This window comes from Salvelinus namaycush, chromosome 26 (assembly GCF_016432855.1).
Source record: "Salvelinus namaycush isolate Seneca chromosome 26, SaNama_1.0, whole genome shotgun sequence".
NCBI classification, from domain to species: domain Eukaryota; kingdom Metazoa; phylum Chordata; class Actinopteri; order Salmoniformes; family Salmonidae; genus Salvelinus; species Salvelinus namaycush.
Window position 1 is genome coordinate 15,569,930 of NC_052332.1, and position 25,844 is coordinate 15,595,773.

The following is a 25,844-nucleotide window of genomic DNA, read 5'->3' on the forward strand; positions in this document are numbered from 1 at the left end:
CAGTTAGTTTCCCAATCCTTCTTCCTCCTATTGCTACCATGTGCTAGCAGAGATAAGACTAGAACATAGTATCAACAGGAACTGAAAGTATAGTTTCAACACATAGACATCTGACTTTTTGTACAGTTGACCTCTTCATGCACTTACAAAGTCTCTCGCAGTGATTCTTAATCTCAAGCTAAAGCAAAACATTAATCATTGTACTTTTGTAATTACAGATGTTCCTATAATGTACCGATATTATAAAATTCCTTTCAGTGCTTTGTGAGAATTTGTTGGCAAGTGAGCAAACCACCACTACCCTCTGTATTATTGGCCAACGCGCAATCATAGGAAAACAAACTGGACTATCTACGATTAAACTATCCTACCAACGGGACATTAAAAACTGTAATATCTTATGTTCCACCGAGACTTGGCTGAACAACGACATGGATAATATAGAGCTGGCTGGCTTCTCCATTTTTCGGCAGGACAGAGCAGCTACGTCTGGTAAGACGAGGGGTAGGGGTGTGTGTCTATTTGTCAATAACTGCTGGTGTGCGATGTGTAATATTAAAGAAGTCTCGAGGTATTGCTCGCCTGAGGTAAAATACCTCATGATAACCTGAAGACCACACTATCTACAAAGAGAGTTCACATCTATATTATTCGTAGCCATCTATTTACCACCACAAACCGATGCTGGCACTAAGACGGAACTCAACGAGCTGTATACGGCCATAAGCAAACAAGAAAATGCTCATCCAGAAGCAGCGCTCCTGGTGCCCGGGGACTTTAATGCAGGCAAACTTAATGCAGGCAAACTCCGTTTTACCTCATTTCTACCAGCATGTCACATGTGCAACCAGATTTAAAACAACTCTAGACCACCTTTACTCCACACACAGAGATGCATACACAGCTTTCCATCGCCCTCCATTTGGCAGATCTGACCATAATTCTATCCTCCTGATTCCTGCTTACAAGCAAAAACTAAAGCAGGAAGTACAAGTGACTCACTCAATACAGAAGTGGTCAGATGATACGGATGCAACGCTACAGGACTGTTTTGCTAGCACAGACTGGAATATGTTCCGGGATTCATCCAATGGCATTGAGGAGCATACCACCTCAGTCACCAGCTTCATCAATAAGTGCATCGACCCCGTCGTCCCCACAGCGACCGTTCGTACATTTCCCAACCAGAAGCCACGGATTACAGGCAACATCTGCACCAAGCTAAAGGCTAGAGCTTCCGCTTTCAAGGAACGGGACACTAATCCGGAAGCTTATAAGACATCACACTATGCCCTCAGATGAACCATCAAACAGGCAAAGTGTCAATACAGGACTAAGAATGAATCCTACTACACAAGCTCTGATGCTCGTCAGATGTGGCAGGGCTTGAAAACTATTATGGACTACAAAGGGAAACACAGCAGCGAGCTGCCCAGTGACACGAGCCCACCAGACGAGCTAAATGCCTTTTATGCTCGCTTTGAGGCAAGCAACACTGAAGCATACATGAGAGCACCAGCTGTTCTGGATGACTGTGTGATCACGCTCTACATAGCCGATGTGAGAAAGACCTTTAAACAGGTCAACATTCACAAAGTCACTGGGGCCAATCTTCCTAACATCCAGGACCTATATACAAGGTGGTGTCAGAGGAAGGCCACAAGAAATTGTCAAAGACTCCAGTCACCCAAGTCATAGACTGTTGTCTCTGCCACCACACAGCAAGCGGAACCGGAGCGCCAAGTCTAGGACCAAAAGGCTCCTTAACAGCTTCTACCCCCAAGCCATAAGACTGCGGAACAACTCAACTAATCAAATGGCCAGTCCTTAAACATTAGAATACAATTTATAATACAATGCATTTTCACATGTAACACACTGTTACATGTGAAAATGCATTGTATTATAAATTGTATTCTAATGTTTAAGGACTATTGGAAGTCTAGTCCAAATGAGGACTAAAAGAGATCATAATAAAATAATATCAATAAAATCAATCCTCTATGACAACAGGCACAATCCAGATATAAAGAATTTTTTTGGTAGGTTGCCGAAATGCCAGGTGCATACACTTACAGGATATCCGTGCATTCATAACAACCTAAACATTACAAAACATATATTACATAAAATAAGCCTCATGTAGCAAATTAGCTATTAAATGTTTTGTTTACCAAATTCAACTATCTCTCATTATGGAGGACCAACCCTGCCATAATTGGAATTAAATTAATTAATAAATGCACACATAAATAGATAAATAAACAATTCCACACATAATTAAAGAAATGAGTAAGGAAATAAATGTTCTCTACATATCTCTATGTAATTAAATATTTATCTATGTATTATCAAATTATTCAAACTTTAATTTATTTTATTCATTTATTTATTTATGTATTTTTTCCTCCAATATGATAATGAGGGGGGTGTAAATACTTATGAACTGAACATTGTATGTGAATTTCCATATATCAATGACAGTAACAAAAGGGTTGAATTGTTCAGCAACGTGCAGTAAATGCTAACATGGTTTTGGTGATAAAAGATACTGTCACGCCCTGACCATAGAGAGCTGTTTATTCTCTGTTGGTTGCGGCGTGATAGTGACTAGGGTGGGTCATCTAGGGGATTAATGGTTTATGTTGGCCTGGTGTGGTTTCCAATCAGAGACAGCTGTTTATCGTTGTCTCTGATTGGGGATCATATTTAGGTAGCCATTTTCCCCATTGTGTTTGTGGGATCTTGTCTACAGATAGTTGCCTGTGTGCACACCAGTAGCGTCATGTTTCGTTTGTGGTTTTGTTTGGTGAGTTTCTGTTTATTAAAAGATGTGGAACTCTACGCACGCTGCGCCTTGGTCCATTCATTTTCGACGAGCGTGACAGGTACATAATGCATTTGTCATCTCCCTGTCAGGCCACTGGATGATGTGACATGGGCCTGGATGGGGACACATCTTCAAGCTGCCTGACTGAAGACTGTGGCCTTCAGTGGTACCGCAGCCATTCTGTCAACATGTATTGTATGTAACCACTCAAATTCATACAAACAGCAACAGACACAATCACTGACTTATATTCACTTTGTCTACTTGTCCCATTCTTCAATCTTGTCTGGGATATATTTTAGTTGGCACACCTGTGTGGTGTATCTGATATACAGTACCAGTCAAAAGTTTGGACACACCTACTCATTCAAGGGTTTTTCTTTATTTGTACTATTTTCTACATTGTAGAATAATAATGAAGACATCAAAACTATGAAATAACACATATGGAATTATGTAGTAACCAAAGAAGGGTTAAACAAATCAAAATATATTTTATATTTGAGATTCTTCAAAGTAGCCACTCTTTGCCTTGATGAGAGAGGAGAGAGAGAGAGAGAGAAATATCATGACTTACTGACACAGACAAATTCTACTATTGTGGCTAATCTGTATTGTGGCTAGCTTCACATAGATTACTTATTCCATCATAACAACATGCTTCTCCTTATTTGACTGTAGTAAAGCTAGCTGCTAACTTAGATACCTGTGATTTTTGAGACCTAATTTTGCAGCCAAACTGCTTCAAAGAAAGATTATGTCAATAATTAGCCAATGTAGCTAGCTAGCTAACTAAATGACAACCCTATTAGTTAAGTATCCACCATATTGCTTAATAAATGATCTAGTAAATGATCCTGCTGACAGATATTTAGCTACCATATCTAGCTAGATAATAATGGTTTATGATAATTGCAGTTTAGTTCCTTATCTAGCTAGCTAAGTGTAAAACTGAGAGTTTGTCTGTAAAACGCAGCTAGCTAACCACCTTGACTATATTAGTTGTAGCCAAGCTAGCTAGCTTGATACTCACTAACGTTATATTTTCTGGCCAACTAGACATTCCTCTCGCCCATCCCGGGTTGACTCCTTGGTTGTCTTCTAGGTTCAAAACTATATGGCTGTAGTCCGGTGCCTTATTGTCAAAAGCAACCCACTTGTAACACAGCCACCTGGTGCAGGCAGGCAGTCAATGGCTTACTGTCCTAAAACTGTTCACCTGTCTTTACATCAAGCAAGGACAATGTTGCATTTGTTATTTTTATGTTGCGCTTGCAACACAGCAGCATATAATAGATTGTATCTCCTATTTCCCCCCCAAAAAGTGCCATCATATTGATACATATCTATATGTGCTACACATTTATTTATTTTATGTGCATTTATTTATTTATCTATTTATGTGTGCATTTATTGATTTAAATCTAATTATGGCAGGTTTGGTCCTCCATATTCTCATTGACCTCCATACAAAAATTCCTCACTTGGTTGGCTTATTTTGGAAAGGAATGTGTAGCATTGGGAAAAGTAGTGGTATGTGTCTATTGTAGGGGTGCCCATGGTGCTGGGGATCAGAAATGTCCCATGCGAGAGAGGCACGTTGAGGTTTCCAGGGTTAGAGTAGTGCAGAAGCTGTCGTATGCTGAGGCAGTGAAGAAAGTAGAGGAAGATGGGTCAAGGCCAACAAGTGATATATGTTTCAGTAAGATTTGATTTTTAGCATTTATAGCAATGGTTATCAACTGACCTGCAGGGATGGAACGTACGTTGCAGAAAATTGGGGTTGTGGTGGCAGCTACAGAGAGGTATTTGGGTGTGCGAGACTTGACATCAGACGAGTTACAGGGTGTGTTAAGTGGTGGTGTCCCATCCTTTCAGGTTGTTGGCCTGAGGTAGGACAAAATACATTTAAATAGTGGAGTAGGGTGTTGTTATTTTTTATAAGATGTTATTTAAAAACAATTGTGAGTGTTGTGTTAGATGGTAGGGTATTTTCAAGCAAAGTATAAGGGAGTTGTACTCCAGTCTAGTAGGTGGCGGTAATGCAACATTTATTGGATGCCAACCGACGTTAAGCCTCATCGAAGAAGAATACGGCTTATTTTGGGTGGCGTAAAACCTCTCGCTTCCTCTCTGGCCGTGCTCGTGTAAACAGGAAGTACATAGCTAACTGAGAACATAAGCACGACTCTGATAGGATGAGTGCATATAACGATAGCCAATTGGAATGAATGACACTGTGTGTTGTTTTTACGGCAACAGCAGGGATTGACTAGTGATGTAAATGGGTGGGATTGGGCAGCCAGGAGGAATAGCAACATTTTTTATATATTTTTCAACTGTATCATATGGCTAGCTATGTTGGACGAGAAAGTGAGACATAGCGAGTCAAGAAAGTTATAAAGTAAGTTTCCAGCGCCAACATTTCATGGGCTTTATCTTAATGTGATTAGACTTTGTGTGGCTTCGATTGATTGTGACTGTTCCCTACGTTAACCAGCTTTTCTGCTTTACTAGTAACGTTAGCCAGGTAACGTAAACTAGTACATGAACAGTCTATGCATGTCTTATTGTACACACCAGCGTGCACGTAATAATCGTAATGTTTATTGTAGCTAACTAGCTAAGTCAAACGCAAGTCAGCTAACTAGCTAGCGTCTCGCTTGAAGTTGCATGGATAGTGACTGGGACGTCAAACGTTCAGCCTGCTGCCAGAAGTTTTAACTTACCTCGAACGTTACTAGAGGCTCTAGCCTCTACTGCCTCTGATCTGGCAGACTCACTAAACACAAATGCTTCGTTTTTAAATGTTTGAGTGGGACTGTGCCCCTGGTTATCCGTACATTTTAAAAACAAGAATGGTTGCGTCTGGTTTGCTTAATATCAGGATTTTTAAAAATACGTTTGATACTTAAGTATATTTAAAACAAAATACTTTTTTACTTTTACTGAAGTAATTTAGTATTTTACTGGATGACTTTTACTCGAGTCATTTTCTATTAAGGTATCTTTACTTTTACACAACAATTGGGTATTACTTTTTCCACCGGTCACGAACAATACCACCCTCAAGGGCTAGGAGATGACAGGGATGTTTTCTTTAAGTACGTGAACTGGACCATTTTCCTGGCCTGCTAAGCATTCAAAATGTAACGAGTACTTTTGGGTGTCAGGGAAAATGTATGGTGTCTAGAGTACATTATTTTCTTTAGGAATGTAGTAAAGTAAAAGTTGTCAAAGATAAAAAAGTAAAGTACAGATACCCCTCAAACACTTAAGGTATTTTTACTTAAGTACTTTACACCTCTGCTCATGCCAGTACCTCGTAAATCCTTTCCCCAAAAATCCTTTAGTCTCAGGAACTGCTCTGCCACATCCACAATAACATCCATCCTTCTGGACCTCTTCTCCACCTTAGCTGTGCCATTGACCAGCATTACCATAAAAAAAACACAAATTCCACCTTCACATGCAACATCTCTGGGTCCTGCTGGTGAGAGCCCGCCCGTAGAGAATGCCTACCGACCACCGTGGACTATTCAGGACCACTCAATCGCTAAACATTTCTCACTGCTGCTGCTGCTGCATATGAGATGCTCTGATTAATCCTGACTCTAGCTAGCCACCTCATCCTCCTTCACCCTCGTCAGGCACTCCAAAGATGTCGCTTCATGGTTCCCACCACAATTGCAACACTTCACTTTCTCACTTCTACAATACATTATAATTCACATATCCCAAATTCACCTGGGTAGGGAGGGGCTCCGCTTTAAAAAAACAAAAGAACAGACCCGACATTTCACTTTCGCTCCATTAACCACTCGATTCAACCGACGTGCATCAATCACTCTGAGAATATGTTTAATCTGTGCAACATCGATTTCCCACGAGATGCCAGATATTACCACATTGAAGTGCGCCCTGTTCCGAAGAGACACGGCAAACTTCTCGAATCAGGTGAGATGCAGCACACACTGATCCTCAGAAGTACATAAAACAAGCCTGCCTTGTGATTATCACAGCCTTTACTTTACCCAGCACTCTCTCCACCAGTTTGGATATCTCAAATTTATTCTTGAAGATTGGTAATCCAATCAACTGCTCATCATCAACAAACAAAAAGAATATCTCACGATCTACAGCAATCTTTTAAGTGGACCACAATAAATATTTAGTACTTAGGATGCTTAAGTGGCAACAAACAATAAATATATAAGGATATCTTTATTCCATTACTCAAAAATATGAAAGCGGATCTAATTAAATAGAATAATCTTCCCATAAACCTCGTTAGAATGGCATGGATCCCAAAGTTTTTGTATTTAATTTTGGTGATACAGAAATTTCCCCACAAGTCATTCTTTATAAAAAGTATACATGGTCATAAGACTTTATATGTGTAAATAAAATTAATACGATAAATAAGATGGCTCCCGAGTGGCGCAGTGGTCTAAGTCACTGCATTTCAGTGCGAGGCGTCACTACAGTCCCTGGTTCGATTCCAGGCTGTATCACATCCAACCATGATTGGGAGTCCCATAGTGCGGTGCACAATTGGCCCAGCGTCGCCCAGGTTTGGCCGGGGTAGTCCATCATTGTTAATAAGAATGTGTTCTTAACTGACTTGCCTTGTTAATTGAATACAAAAAAGTTTTGCATCTTCCTAAGTCTGAGGGTGGTTTTAACCTTCCAGACTTGGAATTGTATCAACTCGCTACCAAAGGCTTTTACTTGCGACGTGTAGTTAAATGTACTAAAAAGGAACAATTCGTACATATTGAAGATGCTCATTTGCAGAATCTTTTTACGTGTCTATTTTCAAAGGATAAAGCTAAGAACATTAACAACTTCATAGTTAAGGAACACTAAAACAACATGAAAGAAAATGAAACGTATTCTACAAGAACCAGTATCTCCCTAAAAACACAACCTTATGGAACAGTCATTGGATAGCTTGTCAGAATACACATATAAAGGGCCTCCCGGGTGGCGCATCTCATATGCAGCAGTGGCTAGCTGTGCCACCAGAGACTCTAGGTTCGAGCCCAGGCTCTGTTGCAGCCGGCCGCGACCGTCCGGGTTAGGGAGGGTTTGGCCGGTAGGGATATCCTTGTCTAATTGCGCACTAGCGACTCCTGTGGCGGGCCATGCGCGGTGCACGCTGACCAGGTCGCTAGGTGTACGGTGTTTCCTCCGACACATCGGTGCGGCTGGCTTCCGTTGGATGCGTGCTGTGTTAAGAAGCATTGCGGCTTGGTTGGGTTGTGTTTCGGAGGACGCATGGCTCTTGACCTTCGTCTCTCCCGAGCTCGTACGGGAGTTGTAGCGATGAGACAAGACAGTAACTACTAACAATTGGATACCACGAAATTGGGGTTATTTATTTATTTATTTATAATTTTAAAAAAGAATACACATATAAATTGGTCCACATGGAAAACTAAAGCAATAGAAATGTCTTGGTAACAGGAAATATGGCTATTTCCATGACACAATTAAAAAGTAATTTTTGACTGACCACATGCAAATACAGTCAACTTAAGTTACATATCACAATTTCCATTTGAAATACACTGCTCAAAAAATAAAGGGAACACTAAAATAACACATCCTAGATCTGAATGAATGAAACATTCTTATTAAATACTTTTTTCTTTACGTAGTTGAATGTGCTGACAACAAAATCACACAAAGATTATCAATGGAAATCAAATTTATCAACCCATGGAGGTCTGGATTTGGAGTCACACTCAAAATTAAAGTGGAAAACCACACTACAGGCTGATCCAACTTTGATGTAATGTCCTTAAAACAAGTCAAAATTAAGCTCAGTAGTGTGTGTGGCCTCCACGTGCCTGTATGACCTCCCTACAACGCCTGGGCATGCTCCTGATGAGGTGGCGGATGGTCTCCTGAGGGATCTCCTCCCAGACCTGGACTAAAGCATCCGCCAACTCCTGGACAGTCTGTGGTGCAATGTGGCGTTGGTGGATGGAGCGAGACATGTTGTCCCAGATGTGCCCAATTGGATTCAGGTCTGGGGAACGGGCGGGCCAGTCCATAGCATCAATGCCTTCCTCTTGCAGGAACTGCTGACACACTCCAGCCACATGAGGTCTAGCATTGTCTTGCATTAGAAGAACCCAGGGCCAACCGCACCAGCATATGGTCTCACAAGGTTTCTGAGGATCTCATCTCGGTACCTAGTGGCAGTCAGGCTACCTCTGGCGAGCACATGGAGGGCTGTGCGGCCCCCCAAAGAAATGCCACCCCACACCATGACTGACCCACCGCCAAACCGGTCATGCTGGAGGATGTTGCAGGCAGCAGAACGTTCTCCACGGCGTCTCCAGACTCTGTCACGTCTGTCACATGTGCGTGTGAACCTGCTTTCATCTGTGAAGAGCACAGGGCGCCAGTGGCGAATTTGCCAATCTTGGTGTTCTCTGGCAAATGCCAAACGTCCTGCACGGTGTTGGGCTGTAAGCACAACCCCCACCTGTGGATGTCGGGCCCTCATACCACCCTCATGGAGTCTGTTTCTGACCGTTTGAGCAGACACATGCACATTTGTGGCCTGCTGGAGGTCATTTTGCAGGGCTCTGGCAGTGCGCCTCCTGCTCCTCCTTGCACAAAGGCGGAGGTAGCGGTCCTGCTGCTGGGTTGTTGCCCTCCTACGGCCTCCTCCACGTCTCCTGATGTACTGGCCTGTCTCCTGGTAGCGCCTCCATGCTCTGGACACTACGCTGACAGACACAGCAAACCTTCTTGCCACAGCTCGCATTGATGTGCCATCCTGGATGAGCTGCACTACCTGAGCCACTTGTGTGGGTTGTAGACTCCGTCTCATGCTACCACTAGAGTGAAAGCATCGCCAGCATTCAAAAGTGACCAAAACATCAGCCAGGAAGCATAGGAACTGAGAAGTGGTCTGTGGTCACCACCTGCAGAACCACTCCTTTATTGGGGGTGTCTTGCTAATTGCCTATAATTTCCACCTTTTGTCTATTCCATTTGCACAACAGCATGTGAAATTTTTTGTCAATCAGTGTTGCTTCCTAAGTGGACAGTTTGATTTCACAGAAGTGTGATTGACTTGGAGTTACATTGTGTTGTTTAAGTGTTCCCTTTATTTTTTTGAGCAGTGTATTTTGGCATTCAGAGCAACGTTGAGGGAATCTTATTTGAGTCAGAAAAGTATGTTCGTATGACAAGGAAGATGTACAAAACCTTGCAGAGAGCGCTTCCAACTGAAATCACTTAGAAAAAAATAGAAACTATTGGAACCATGACTTAAAAATAACTGGTGTTGGCACACGATGGAGGGAAAGTTGGAGCTTAACTAACAAAATTACAGTTAACAAAAATGTACGCTTAATCCAGTATAAACTAATGTATAGAATTTATTATGAGACAAAGTTCACAGATTCTACAGCACAATGGCAGAGTCATGTCTTAAGTGTAAAACTAATAATGACTCAATAATCCATGCTTTCTTGGAATGTCAAAGTCCAAAAGTTATGGACGGGAGCTAGAAAGTTGACTGTCAGAGGTATTACAATGTAAAGCTACTTTGAATCTGTTTGTCTGTATATTTCAAAACATAGTATATGGGGGTTTAGTGAGATACCCAATGGGTTCGAAGATTCTCTTCTCATTATTAACACAATGGAAAAATCTAATTTATTATTGAAATAGCATGGGCGACCGAGGAAAAACTAATTGGAACAATTTAAGGCCAAGTGGCAAACAATAATGCAATCACAAAGGATGGAGGTGTGAGCATGCGGGTCTGGGCAAATGAGAAAGTATTCATACCCTTTAGCTTATTCCACATTTTGTTGTTACAGCCTGAATTCAAAATGGATTAAATATATATTTTGTTCTCAACCATCTATACACAATACCCCATAATGATAAGGTGAAAATATGTTTTTAGATTTTTGCTAATTTATTAAAAAGAAAACAATCGAATTTAAGTAAGTATTCACACCCCTGAGTCAGTACTTCGTAGAACACCTTTGGCAGTGATTTACAGAGTCTTTCTGGGTAAGTCTCTTAGAGATTTGCACACCTGGTTTGTGCAACATTTGTCCATTTGTTCTTTTCAACATTCTTAATTTGGTTGTTGATCATTGCAAGACAACCGTTGTCAGGTCATAGATTTTCAAGTAGATTTAAGTCAACTGTAGCTCGGCCACTCAGGAACATTCACTGTCTTGTTGATAAGCAACTCCAGTGATGATTTGGCCTTCCGTTTTAGGTTATTGTCCTGCTGAAAGGTGAATTTCATCTCCCAGTTTATCGTGGAAACAGACTGAACCAGGTTTTCCTCTAGGATTTTACCTGTGCTTAGCTACATTCCATTTATTTTTTATCCTAAAAAAAACTCTCCATTCCTTAACGATTACAAGCATACCCATAACATGATGCAGCCACCATCAAGCTTGAAAATATGGAGTTGTGGTACTCAGTAATGTGTTGTATTGGATTTGCCCCAAAATAACACTTTGTATTCAGGACAAAAAGTGAACTGCTTTGCCACATTTTTTGCAGTATTACTTTATTACTTTTGCAAGCAGGATGCAATGTTTTTGGAATATATTTATTATGTACAGGCTTTCTTCTTTTCACTCTGTCATTTTGGTTAGTATTGTGGAGTAACTACAATGTTGATCCATCCTCAGTTTTGTCCTTTCACAGCCACTAAACTTTGTAACTGTTTTAAAGTCATCGTTGACCTCGTTGAGATCCCTGAGCAAGTTCCCTTCCTCTCTGGCAACTAAGTTAGGAAGGACACCTGTATCTTTGTAGTGACTGGGTGTATTGATACACCATCCAAAGTGTAATGAATAACTTCACCATGCTCAAAGGGATATTCAGTGTCAATTTTATTTGTTTTTCTACCCATCTACAAATAGGTGCTCTTCTTTGCCATGCACTGTAAAACCTCCATGGTCTTTGTGGTTGAATCTGTGTTTGAAATTCAGTGCTCGACTGCCCGACCTTACAGATGTGTGTGGGGTACAGCGATGAGGTAGTCATATTGCACACAGAATGAGTCCATGCAACTTACTATGTGACTTGTTAAGCACATTTTTAATCCTCAACTTATTTAGGCTTGCCATAACAAAGAGGTTGAATCCTTATTGACTCGAGACATTTCAGCTTTGAATTTTTTATTAATTTGTACTAAGAAAAATATTCCACTTTGTCATTATGGGCTATTGTATGTAGCACAGTGACAAAAAAATCTGAATTGAATCAATTTTAATTGCTGTAACACAACAAAATGTGGAGAAAGTCAAGGTGTGTGTGAATACTTTCTGAAGGCACTGTAGTTGTTTGTGTGAGTCTGTAAGTTGTTTGGACACACCTACTCATTCCAGGGTTTTTCTTTATTTTTCCTATTATATATATTGTAATAACAGTGAAGACATCAAAGCGATGAAATAACACCATGTTGTAGCCAAAAAAGTGTTAAACAAATCAAAATATTTTATATTTGAGATTCTTCAAAGTAGCCACCCTTTGCCTTGATGACAGCTCTGCACACTCTTGGCATTGTCTCAACCATCTTACCTTAATGCATTTGAGCCCATCTGTTGTGTTGTGACGACAAGGTAGGGGTGGTATACAGAAGATATCCCTATTTGGTTAAATACCAAGTCCGTATTATGGCAAGAACAGCTCAAATAAGCAAAGAGAAACGATAGTCCGTCATTAATTTAAGACATGAAGGTCAGTCAATCCAAAACATTTCAAGAACTTTGAAAGTTTCTTCAGTTGCAAAAATCAAGAACTGTCTCTCATGAGGACTGCCACAGGGAAGGACGGCCCAGCGTTACCTTTGCTGCAGAGGATAAGTTCATTAGAGTTAACTGCACCTCAGATTGGAGCCCAAATAAATATTTCAGACTTGAAGTAACGGACACATCTCAACATCAACTGTTCAGAGGAGACTGTGTGAATCAGGCCTTCATGGTTGAATTTCTGCAAAGAACCATTACTAAAGGACACCAATAAGAAGAAAAGACTTGTTTGGGCCAAGAAACACGAGCAATGGACATTAGACAGGTGGAAATCTGTCATTTGGTCTGAGTCCAAATGTGAGATTTTTGGTTGCAACCGCCGTGTCTTTGTGACACAGGATAGGGGAACGGATGATCTCTGCATGTGTGGTTCCCACTGTGAAGCATGAAGGAGAAGATGTGATGGTGCTTTGCTGGTGACACTGTCTGTGATTTATTTAGAATTCAAGGCACACTTAACCAGCATGGCTACCACAGTATTCTGCAGCGACACACCATCTCATCTGGTTTGGGCTTAGTCCCACTATTTGTTTTTCAACAGGACAATGACCCAGCACACCTCCAGCCTGTGTAAGGGCTATTTGTTCAAGGAGAGTGATGGAGTGCTGCGTCAGATGACCTGGCCTCCATAATCACCCAACCTCAACTCAATTGAGATTGTTTGGAATGAGTTGGACCGCAGAGTGAAGGAAAAGCAGCCAACGAGGGCTCAGCATATGTGGGAACTACTTCCAGACTTTTGAAAAAAGCATTCCAGGTAACACTTCTTTTTATTTTTTTTGGTTACTACAGTCGTGGCTAAAAGTTTTGAGTGACACAAATATACATTTTCACAAAGTCTGCTGCTTCAGTGTCTTGAGATATTTTTGTCAGATGTTACTATGTACTACTGAAGTATAATTACAAGCATTTCATAAGTGTCAAAGGCTTTTATTGACAATTACATGAAGTTGATGCAAAGAGTCAATATTTGCAGTGTTGACCCTTTTTTCAAGACCTCTGCAATCTGCCCTGACATGCTGTAAATTAACTTCTGGGCCACATCCTGGCTGATGGCAGCCCATTCTTACATAATCAATGCTTGGAGTTTGTCAGAATTTGTGGGTTTTTGTTTGTCCACCCGCCTCTTGAGGATTGATCACAAGTTCTCAATGGGATTAAGGTCTGGGGAGTTTCCTGGCCATGGACCCAAAATATTGATGTATTGTTCCCCGAGCCACTTAGTTATCACTTTTGCCTTATGGCAAGGTGTTCCATCATGCTGGAAAAGGCATTGTTCGTCACCAAACTGTTCCTGGATGGTTGGGAGAGATTGCTCTCGGAGGATGTGTTGGTACCATTCTTTATTCATGGCTGTGTTCTTAGGCAAAATTGTGAGTGAGCCCACTCCCTTGGCTGGGCAACCCCACACTTGAATGGTCTCAGGATGCTTTACTGTTGGCATGACACAGGACTGATGGTAGCGCTCACCTTGTCTTCTCCGGACAATCGAAAAGGAGATTCATCCGAGAAAATGACTTTACCCCAGTCCTCAGCAGTCCAATCCCTGTACCTTTTGCAGAATATCAGTCTGTCCCTGATGTTTTTCCTGGAGAGAAGTGGCTTCTTTGCTGGCCTTCTTGACACCAGGCCATCCTCCAAAAGTCTTCGCCTCACTGTGCGTGCAGATGCACTCACAGCTGCCTGCTGCCATTCCTGAGCAAGCTCTGTACAGGTGGTGCCCCGATCCCGCAGCTGAATCAACTTTAGGAGACGGTCCTGGAGCTTGCTGGACTTTCTTGGGCGCCCTGAAGCCTTCACAACAATTGAACCGCTCTCCTTGAAGTTCTTGATGATCCGATAAATGGTTGATTTAGGTGCAATCTTACTGGCAGCAATATCCTTGCCTGTGAAGCCCTTTTTGTGCAAAGCAATGATGACGTTGCGTGTTTCCTTACAGGTAACCATGGATGACAGAGGAAGAACAATGATTCCAAGCACCACCCTCCTTTTGAAGCTTCCAGTCTGTAATTCGAACTAAATCAGCATGACAGAGTGATCTCCAGCCCTGTCCTCGTCAACACTCACACCTGTGTTAACGAGAGAATCACTGTCAGCTGTTCCTTTTGTGGCAGGGCTGAAATGCAGTGGAAATGTTTTTGGGGGATTTAGTTCATTTGCATGGCAAAGAGGGACTTTGCAATTAATTGCAATTCATCTGATCACTCTTCATAACATTCTGGAGTATATGCAAATTGCCATCATACAAACTGAGGCAGCAGACTTTGTGAAAATGTATATTTGTGTCATTCTCAGAACTTTTGGCCACGACTGTACATGTTGTCTTCAATATTATTCTACAATGTAGAAAATAGTAAAAATAAAGATAAACCCTGGAATGAGGATGTGGATTGAAATATTATTTAAAAAAATAAGAATTATCTGATACAAGGCAGAATTCATTGTTCCTTCAATGATGGCAAGTCGTCCAGGTCCTGAGGCAGCAAAGCATCTCCAAAGCATCACACTACCACTGTTGGTATAAAGTACTTTCTGTGGAATGCAGTGTTTGTTCCCTTTATCTAATATTAGGTTTTGGTTGAAGATCTGATAACATTCAGTGTCCAAAATATGTAAAAATATAGGCTCAGAAATGGGTAAATACTTGTTTGCGGCACTGTATCACATTGTACACCAGATAATCTATAGCTAGAATGTGCGAGCTACTTTAGCAACTTTCTCCATCCCTGCTTTTCTCACCCCATTTGTGTGTGTGTGTGTGTGTGTGTGTGTGTGTGTGTGTGTGTGTGTGTGTGTGTGTGTGTGTGTGTGTGTGTGTGTGTGTGTGTGTGTGTGTGTAGGAATGGGCGGCGAAGAGGATATTGATGACCAGTGCAGTTGGACCAGTGCATTGAGTCACAATCTCAACGATGACATGTCAGAACTGAAAACGGTATCTTAAGTCCAGCAAATGCCATGTTCTATTACACCATTTATTTTCAAACACTCCTATCACAATATTGATTCCTGTGTGTGTGTGGGGGGTTACTGGATCTATGAATCTTTGCATTTGTCTGCACTCTACATCAATTATTTCCTTTATGACTTTGTTTGCCTGTTTCTCCACAGTACTTAGCAGGAAAGGTGCCTAGCAGGGAGGATATCAGGGCACGTGTCCAGCAGTTTGTGGAGGAGAGGATGCAGACTACCATGGTACAGAGATCCACTAAGCCTTATGAACGTGAATGTGTACTTAGCTAGGGTGTATTTATTGTTGCACACCGTAGCAAAACGTTTTCACCGCAGCAAAACTTTTCGCAACAGCATACATTTTTTGTTAGACAAATTCAGTTTGGTCCCTCCCCGTTTCGCTCCGTTAGCTTCTGTTTACCTCCGTTCGGTTCTGATGCTTCCTAGTGAGTACACCCGGGTGTATTCACTAAGACGCTAACGGAACGAAATGGGGAGGGACATACCTGAACTTGTCCAATAGAAAGTTGTTTACATTGCAAAAACGTTTTTCGTTTGTGAAACGTTTTGGTACTGTTTGCTACGGTGTGCATGCACTAGTGAATACACCCCAGATAAACTTCTATTTCCATGCGTGCAAAACGTTTTAATAAAGCAAAAAACCTAGCATAATAACCATAGTAAAGTCTCTGGCCTTCTGAAAGTAAATCCTACATCAACAATGTCTAGTAAAGCCTCCTTAGACATCAAGAATAAACAAAAAGAGGATGGAGGTCTTTGATGTAGCCCCCCCCACATCCCCCTTTGTTCTCTCCATGACTTCTTGATCAGACTTCAGTGATCATGTTTGTTGTTGTTGGAATGTTCTGTGGTTCCCAGTGTCTGTGTCTGACACCAAACTAGCCATAGAATAGAACACTGTAATTGAATGGATCTTTATGGTATAACTTTGTTTTGTTGTCCAGTTGACTGGCGTGCTGATCGGGGCTGTGGTGGCAGTTTCTCTAATTGGCATCGTGGTGCTCTTCCTCTATAGGAGATACAAGCTGGCCAGTGAGTCATCCATCCTCTTCCTCCCCACTTCATGGGACAAACATGAGGGGCAAGGAAACAGTTGATATTAAACTTTGACATTAAAGTAACTGAACACATTTTGTGGCAAATGACAAAATGTAACCACATCGGCATAATAATAGGAATTAATAACGGGACTTATGAATTGGACTTGAACAGAGAGGTCCTATGTTTTACGGGACATCATTCATTGTTCATTCGTTGTATGCTCAGTAGCCACTGTTGCATAAGTGCTGTTATCTTTGTTGATAGCATTTTGTTGTGTCTATTCGAAGGTGGACAGCAGGCTGTTCCCCGCTATCGCTTCAGGAAGAGAGACAAGGTGCTCTTCTACGGCAGGAAGATTATGAGGAAGGTTAGTCATTATTGCACTGTGTTCCAAATGGCACCCTAATCCCTTTATAGTGCCACTACTTTTGACCAGGGACCATAGGGATCTCTGAGCGTAACGGCTAAGATGTTTGGTTTACAGTCTCTGGACCCGGGTTCGAATTCCAGCCAGGGCTATCACCCGAATTCGCGACAATACTACTTTTACCTGGGGAAATGGAATGATTCTTCACCAAGTCACTCAGCTCTATGCCATGCATTACGTATCAGGGCCCATATTCATAAAGCGCCTCAAGAGTAGGAGTGCTGATCTAGGGTCAGTTTTGCCTTTTAGATTATAATTAATACAATTGGACAGCTGGGACCTGATGCTAAATAAGCAATTACTACTTTTCTGAAACACTTTATGAATACAGGCCCAGGAGTTTCAACACTCATATAATGCTGGAGGGCCCTCAGCCAATCCTCATTGCTATCCAATTAAATTTCAGGATATTACATATCAATTTTAATGTACTCATTGCAATTATCAAGTTTCAAATCATTTAGCATACTCATTTAGCACTCGTATGGGGTTCTTTGAATTCGTACTGTGATACAGTTGCGGCAATATACAGTGCATTCGGAAAGTATTCAGACCCCTTGACTTTTTCCAAATGTTGATACTTACAGCCTTATTCTATAATTGATATAAAAATGTATCATCAAACAACACAATATCCCATAATGACTAAGCGAAAACAGGACATTTTGGTAAATTTATGAAAAATAACTAACAGAAGTACCTTATTTACAGTATTCAGACCCTTTGGTATGAGACTCTAAATTAAATTGAGCTTGGATGCATCGTGTTAACATTGATCATCCTTGATGTTTCTACAACTTGATTGGAGTCCACCTGTGGAAAATTTAAATTGATTGGACATGATTTGGAAAGGCACACACATCTCTATATAAGGTCCCACAGCTCATGTCAGAGCAAAAACCAAGTCATGAGGTTGAAGGAATTGTCCGTAGAGCTCCGAGACGACAGGATTGTGTCGAGGCACAGATCTGGGGAAGGGTACCAAAACATGTCTGCAGCATTGAAGATTGCCAAGAACACAGTGACCTCCATCATTCTTAAATGGAAGAAGTTTGGAACCACCAAGACCCTTCCTAGAGCTGGCCGCCCAGCCACACTGAGCAATCCAAACTGAACAATCAGGGGAGAACGGCCTTGGTCAGGGAGGTCACTCTGACAGAGCTTCAGAGTTCCTTTGTGGAGATGGGAGAACCTTCCAGAAGGCCAACCATCTCTGCAGCACTCCACCAATCAGGCCTTTATGGTAGAATGGCCAGACGGAAGCCATTCCTCAGTAAAAGGCACATGACAGCCTGCTTGGAGTTTGCCAAAAGGCACCTAAAGACTCTCAGACCACGAGAAACAAGATTCCCCGGTCTGATGAACCAAGATGTAACTCTTGGGCCTAAATGCCAAACATTGTCAAGCATGGTGGTGGCAGCATCATGCTGTGGGGATATTTTTTAGCGGCAGGGACTGGGAGACTAGTCAGTATTGAGGGGAAAATTAACAGCAAAGTACAGAGATTCTTGATGAAAACCTGCTCCAGAGCTCTCAGGACCTCAGACTGGGGGCGAAGGTTCACCTTCCAACAGGACAACGACCCTAAGCACACAGCCAAGACAATGCAGGAGTGGCTTCAAGAGAAGTCTCTGAATGTCTTTGTGGCCCAGCCAGAGCCCGGACTTGAACCTGATCGAACATCTCTGGAGAGACCTGAAAATAGCTGTGCAGCCATCCAACCTGACAGAGCTTGAGAGGATCTGCAGAGAAAAATGGGAGAAACTCTCCAAATACAGGTGTGCTAAGCTTGTAGCATCATACCCAAGAAGACTGGAGGCTGTAATTGCTGCCAAAGGTGCTTCCACAAAGTACTGAGTAAAGGGTCTGAATACTTACGTAAATGTGATAATTTACTAACATTTCTAAAAACCAGTTTTTTTTCTTTGTCATTATGGGGTATTTTGTGTATATTGAGGGTAAAAAAACATTTAATACATTTTTAAATAAGGCTGTAACGTAACAGAATGTGGAAAAAGTCAAGGGGTCTGAATACTTTCCGAATGCACTGTATATATATATACACAGTGGGGAGAACAATTATTTGATACACTGCCGATTTTGCAGGTTTTCCTACTTACAAAGCATGTAGAGGTCTGTAATTTCTATCATAGGTACACTTCAACTGTGAGAGACGGAATCTAAAACAAAAATCCAGAAAATCACATTGTATGATTTTTAAGTAATTAATTTGCATTTTATTGCATGACATAAGTATTTGATCACCTACCAACCAGTAAGAATTCCGGCTCTCACAGACCTGTTAGTTTTTCTTTAAGAAGCCCTCCTGTTCTCCACTCATTACCTGTATTAACTTCACCTGTTTGAACTCGTTACCTGTATAAAAGACACCTGTCCACACACTCACTGTAAATGTCCTGGGGACTTTAAGTAGCAACCACCTAGCAGACCAGGTATGTTAACTGCTGGTGGTGAAGGAGACCAGACTACAGAGGTAAAGAGGGTTTTTACCCAAAAGGGCTTTGTAGATGAACACATACAAATGTATCTTTCTGCGCATATAAAGTGAAGTTCAACCTACCATTTGGTGCAATGTGCAATGGTGGGTGAGTGACTTGGCATTTGTTTATCATGCATCCTTGCTCTTTATTACAGAGTCCAGTCTCTTAACCATAATTGCTCCAGGACAAATAAGCACCACAAAGTGCAAGGGGTGCCAATATATTTGGCTGCAACTGTGTCTTCTGATGATAAGAAATGTCAGTTACATGTTTCCCCACTAGAGGGCAGAGCGAAATAGCATTTTGTGCTTTTGGGAACTCATTCCTTCATCCCCTTCCTTCCTTCCTTCCTTCGTTGTCTCTCTCTCTGTCACTCACAGGTCCAGACCCTTTCCTCCCCTCCATCTTCTACCTCGGTGTCCAAGCTGCGCCCTCGGAAGAGACCCAAAGTCCTGAGTATAGCTCGCAGGTACCATCTCTACTCAAAACTACCGATAAGGAAGGGTGCACTAGTCTCTGCTATTTAATGTGTTTGTGTTCTAGGATCCTGCGTATCCGTAAGGAGCCCCCTACTCTGCAGCCCAAGGAACCCCCTCCCTCCCTGCTGGAGGCGGACCTGACTGAGTTTGATGTTCAGAACTCCAACCTGCCCTCAGAGGTCCTCTACATGCTCAAAAACGTCAGGTAATCACAACCTTGTTGCACACACACACACACACACACACACACGCGAACACCAGTAGCATTGTGTGTGTGTGTTCTGTGTCACTCTTTGCGGTCTCCCTCTGCTCTCAGGGTGCTGGGCCACTTTGAAAAGCCTCTGTTCCTGGAGCTGTGTCGTCACATGGTCTTTGTGGAGCTGCAGGAGGGGGAGGGGCTGTTCCGGCCGGGCGACGACGACGACAGCATCTACGTTGTCCAGGATGGACGTCTGGAACTCTGCATCCACGAGAACGTAAGACTGGGCTAGAATAGCTGCTGGGAATACCCAATGAAACCTACTGTAGATGATCTCAGAGCTAGCTAAGTCAATATCAGACTTATTTTTGTAAGTTATTCTGTGCACCATGGGGGAACTTATCTTTCTGGACAAAAATTTGACCAACTGGGGACATTTTATTAGTCCCCACAAGGTCAAATGCTATTTATAGCGGATTTAGGGTTAGGGTTATAATTGGGGTTAGGGTTAGGAGCTAGGGTTAAAGTTAAAGTTTTTGGGTTAGGTGCAGTGAAAATAGGATTTTTAATGAGACTGAATTGTGTGTCCCCACAAGGTTAGTTATCCGTGTGTGTGTGTGTGTGTGTGGTGTACAGGATGGCACAGAGCCGGTTGTGAAGGACGTGCTCCCGGGGGACAGTGTCCACAGCCTGCTCAGTATTCTAGACATCATCACCGTGAGTTTTCTGCGAGTCTTATAGGGCACCCTATTCCCTTTATAGTCCACTACTTTTGACCATAAGGCTGTGGTCAAAAGTGGTGCACCATACAAGGAATTAGCTGTCATTTGGGACGCATCTTATATCTTCCCTCCATCTGACGCGTGTCACACCCCGCCTCTGTCCTCCACCTCTGGCTTATCCTCGACCCACTTCTCCATCCATCCATCTCTCCCTCTTCCCCGTCCTGTCATCCATCCATCTCTCCCTCCTCCCCGTCCTGTCATCCATCCATCTCTCCCTCCTCCCCGTCCTGTCATCCATCCATCTCTCCCTCCTCCCCGTCCTGTCATCCATCCATCTCTCCCTCCTCCCCGTCCTGTCATCATCCATCTCTCCCTCCTCCCCGTCCTGTCATCCATCCATCTCTCCCTCCTCCCCGTCCTGTCATCCATCCATCTCTCCCTCCTCCCCGTCCTGTCATCCATCCATCTCTCCCTCCTCCCCGTCCTGTCATCCATCCATCTCTCCCTCCTCCCCGTCCTGTCATCATCACTTCTCTCCCTCCTCCCCGTCCTGTCATCATCACTTCTCTCCCTCCTCCCCGTCCTGTCATCCATCCATCTCTCCCTCCTCCCCGTCCTGTCATCCATCCATCTCTCCCTCCTCCCCGTCCTGTCATCCATCCATCTCTCCCTCCTCCCCGTCCTGTCATCCATCCATCTCTCCCTCCTCCCCGTCCTGTCATCCATCCATCTCTCCCTCCTCCCCGTCCTGTCATCCATCCATCTCTCCCTCCTCCCCGTCCTGTCATCCATCCATCTCTCCCTCCTCCCCGTCCTGTCATCCATCCATCTCTCCCTCCTCCCCGTCCTGTCATCCATCCATCTCTCCCTCCTCCCCGTCCTGTCATCCATCCATCTCTCCCTCCTCCCCGTCCTGTCATCCATCCATCTCTCCCTCCTCCCCGTCCTGTCATCCATCCATCTCTCCCTCCTCCTGTCTCTTTTGTCCTCTCTCTCTCCCCCTCCCTGTGTGATTGGTTGGTTCCTGTGTTCCTCAGGGTTACCCCGCCCCCTATAAGACTGTGTCAGCGCGGGCTGCGTCTCGCTCCACAATCCTGCGTCTGCCCGCCTCAGCCTTCCAGTCTGTGTTTGAGAAGTACCCCGAGACTCTGGTGCGCGTCATTCAGGTACGGCCCCAACCTCAGCCCACTCCCGAACACACTTCAAACAAACAACTCTTTGGATGAGACCCCCCTAATGGCAAGGGCCTGCATCCCAAACTCCACCTTATTCTTTATTGGCCCGTTTGGGACACACCCAAGGGTGAATACTCTGCATAACCTGAGTTGAAAGTACACCCTGATTGTTCCGGAGAGGTCTTTATTTTGGCTGTATCACAGGCATTGTTGTGTCGTGGTGTTTGATCCACCTTGGTGTTTGTTTGTGTTCCAGATAATCATGGTGCGACTCCAGAGAGTGACTTTCCTGGCGTTACATAACTACCTGGGCCTAACCACAGAGCTCTTCAACCCGGTAATACACGCACATTACGCCCAGCATCATAACGCTATCCTCTGTGCAGAATCATAAAGCTCAGTGAAAATGAATAACATGGATCCCAAGCCTCTATAAATAACATAAAGGGCAGTAACACTGATGGAAGAGAAACGGCAAGAGGGTTTAAAAGTTATGTCACTCAGACCCTCCCTGACCCAATCTTCTCCAACAGCCACATTATTCTACAGTGGAATTCTGTCATCCAGATTGGATTTTCTCTGGTATTCATTCTATTGTTCACCCACCACATATTGCATTCTCTTTATAGCCAATCAAACATGCATCCAAGGACACATTTGTTGTGTTATTAGTGAAATGTGGGATGAGGTTGATATGGTGTGAATAGTTCATGTAATATTTTGCCTCTTTGATTGATAGGAGCGTCAGGCGGTCCCCTTGGTGGCGGTTGCTGGGGTGATGGAAGGGAGTCCGGGCAGGATCCCACGCAGACCCCACTTTCAGGAGGACCCGGTCTTCGCCCCCGTCCCCACACCTGCACTCGCAGAAACCTCCTCGGACACAGACGCCGGGAAAGATAGCCCCTCCAACGCCTTTAGGAAGACTCGCTCTATCTCTATGCCCACTGACGGCACAGGTAGGCTTGTCCCCTGCCCAGTGCTGCAACTACATTCACTTGTGACTTCACACGTACACTATGCCCATCAATACCTCTCTCTGCTCAGCAGGGGTGACAGGGATCGACCTGAACATGGCGTACGAGCGAGCCAGAGTCACCATAGACGAGCGCCCCTCCAGCCCTGTCATTTACAAGGTGAGCCTCCTTTCTCCCTCTGCCTATGGGCCCTGGTCAAAAGTAGTGCACTAAATATGGAATAGGGTGCCATATGGGACTCAGTCATTGACAGACCTCTGCTTCACTCATGTCTGAACCCCCTCCCTCTCTCCCCTCACCTTCCTCCAGTCCATCCTGAAGAAGAGTGTGACCATGCAGCATACGCCCTCTGCCGTGTTCCACTACACGGACGGCGGGGGGCGCTCTGACACCGTCCACCCCAGCAAGGTCAGCTCCATCTTTCAGGCTGCCAAGAAAGACCTGCTGGGCATCATCCAGCTGCAGGTGAGACGTTTCGGACAGGGAGTACCATATAGATCTATAGTATATTGTTAAATACACGGAAATATAATTACTAGACTTTCCAATTTAAGTCATTCCAGTGTGACGGGTGGATCGGCGGCCACGTATTCTATTTCTCACTGTAATGCTCTCCATAGAGATAGAATAACTAGAACAGTCGTTACCTTTCAAGTCATTCTTCTGTCCATGTGTGGATCGGCGGCCATATGCGGTTCTACATCTATGGCGAGCACTACTGTGAGACTGTTCCGGGAACTTTGCTTCCTCTTGCGACATCACGTTCTCTCTGTCAATGTCTGAATCGCTAGCAGTCTCTCACACCTACCTTAATCCTGCTGTACCATAGTCTCTCCCTCTCTGTCAGGACCCTGGTCTGTTGGAGGGCAGGGTGACTCTGCACCAGGTCAAAGCAGGCTCTCACACCTACCTTAATCCTGCTGTACCATAATCTCTCCCTCTCTGTCAGGACCCTGGTCTGTTGGAGGGCAGGGTGACTCTGCACCAGGTCAAAGCAGGCTCTGTGGTGGCCAGACAGGGAGATCAGGTCAGAGCACCATACTGTCTGCTTTACTTCATCAACCATAAGCTCGTTCTCCTCTTTGGCCATACCTATCATCCATACCTGTTCAAATACTACTTGGAAGCATTCCTTTATCTGTGCTTGATTGAACTTCCATAGCTTAATGGACCAATGGAATCATCCGATCACTGGGGAAATTACAACATTTCCTCCCCAATGTCGCACTGATGCAATTCCACAAAATACGCAACGTGTGCAGCAGAAGATTGAAAAAAAATGAAATGGGACATTATACAAACAGGTTGTCACATGAAAAGCTTTAGGCTAATGTATTTACCACACAAATTCGCCATATATTCAAAGTACATGCATAATTGACACTGGATTGGACAATTGACTGCACACGAAAACCGAATGCCGTTTAGAGTTCTCGTCAGAACTGAAAATTCTATACCCTTCTATAGACCCCAAAATTAAAGCCTAAGTAGGCTAATGCAATTTTAGTCATTTATCAAATTCTGGCTAATACTGAAACTCCCAAAGTCATATCCAACCGTCATACTAATTTAAAGCAATAGTCGCGTGTGTGTGTGGTCACCTAGGTTATCATTTCAGCACTGTTTTAATTGGGATCGCGCTGCTTTGAGACAAGCGCAGGGGACTCGTCTAGATAAACAAAAGTTTGACATTGATTGATTTAACACTGAATCTCCATTTGGATATTTGGTAACAATTAGGCTGGGAAAATGTTAGCTAAGTTAATGTGAGTGCTAATGATCATCTTTACTCTTGTTTGCTCATATACAGTTGAAGTCGGAAGTTTACATACTCTTAGGTTGGAGTCATTAAAACTCGTTTTTCAACCACTCCACAAATTTTTTGTTAACAAACTATAGTTTTGGCAAGTCGGTTAGGACATCTACTTTGTGCATGACACAAGTCATTTTTCCAACAATTGTTTACAGTCAGATTATTTCACTTATAATTCACTGTATCACATTTCCAGTGGGTCAGAAGTTTACATACACTGAGTTGACTGTGCCTTGAAACAACAATTGGAGGTGTACCTGTGGATGTATTTCAAGGCCTAACTTCAAACTCAGTGCCTCTTTGCTTGACATCATGGGAAAATCAAAAGAAATAAGCCAAGACCTAATAAAAAAAATTGTAGACCTCCACAAGTCTGGTTCATGCTTGGGAGCAATTTCCAAGCGCCTGAAGGTACCACGTTCATCTGAACAAACAATAGTACGCAAGTATAAACACCATGGGACCACGCATCCGTCATACCGCTCAGGAAGGAGACGTGTTCTGTCTCCTAGAGATGAACGTACTTTGGTGCGAAAAGTGCAAATCAATCCCAGAACAACAGCAAAGGACCTTGTGAAGATGCTGGAGGTAACCAGTACAAAAGTATCTATATCCACAGTAAAACGAGTCCTATATCGACATGACCTGAAAGGCCGCTCAGCAAGGAAGAAGCCACTGCTCCAAAACCGCCATGCAAAAGCCAGACTACGGTTTGCAACTGCACATGGGGACAAAGATTGTACTTTTTAGAGAAATGCCCTCTGGTCTGATGAAACAAAAATATAACTGTTTGGCCATTATGACCATCGTTATGTTTGGAGGAAAAAGGGGGAGGCTTGCAAGCCAAAGAACACCATCCCAACCTTGAAGCACGGGGGTGGCAGCATCATGCTGTGGG

General features: G+C 43.2%; 1 protein-coding gene across 3 annotated transcripts in view; it reads left to right on the forward strand.

The window, feature by feature from the left end:
• The first annotated feature begins 5,115 nt into the window (after window positions 1–5,115).
• LOC120021191 (patatin-like phospholipase domain-containing protein 7) overlaps window positions 5,116–25,844 on the forward strand; it is a 41,680-nt gene continuing 20,951 nt past the window's right edge. For 2 of the 3 annotated variants that reach the window (XM_038964835.1, XM_038964837.1), the window contains exons 1-15: window positions 5,116–5,234; window positions 15,483–15,574; window positions 15,751–15,834; window positions 16,557–16,644; window positions 16,941–17,020; window positions 19,962–20,050; window positions 20,125–20,265; window positions 20,377–20,536; window positions 20,896–20,976; window positions 22,022–22,150; window positions 22,416–22,496; window positions 22,899–23,115; window positions 23,204–23,292; window positions 23,443–23,598; window positions 24,083–24,160. In XM_038964835.1, the coding sequence (XP_038820763.1) occupies window positions 15,485–15,574; window positions 15,751–15,834; window positions 16,557–16,644; window positions 16,941–17,020; window positions 19,962–20,050; window positions 20,125–20,265; window positions 20,377–20,536; window positions 20,896–20,976; window positions 22,022–22,150; window positions 22,416–22,496; window positions 22,899–23,115; window positions 23,204–23,292; window positions 23,443–23,598; window positions 24,083–24,160 (1,563 nt within the window). In that variant the 5' untranslated portion in view covers window positions 5,116–5,234; window positions 15,483–15,484. The remainder of the gene's footprint in view (window positions 5,235–15,482; window positions 15,575–15,750; window positions 15,835–16,556; window positions 16,645–16,940; window positions 17,021–19,961; window positions 20,051–20,124; window positions 20,266–20,376; window positions 20,537–20,895; window positions 20,977–22,021; window positions 22,151–22,415; window positions 22,497–22,898; window positions 23,116–23,203; window positions 23,293–23,442; window positions 23,599–24,082; window positions 24,161–25,844) is intronic. The other variant, XM_038964836.1, reaches the window with a different exon arrangement.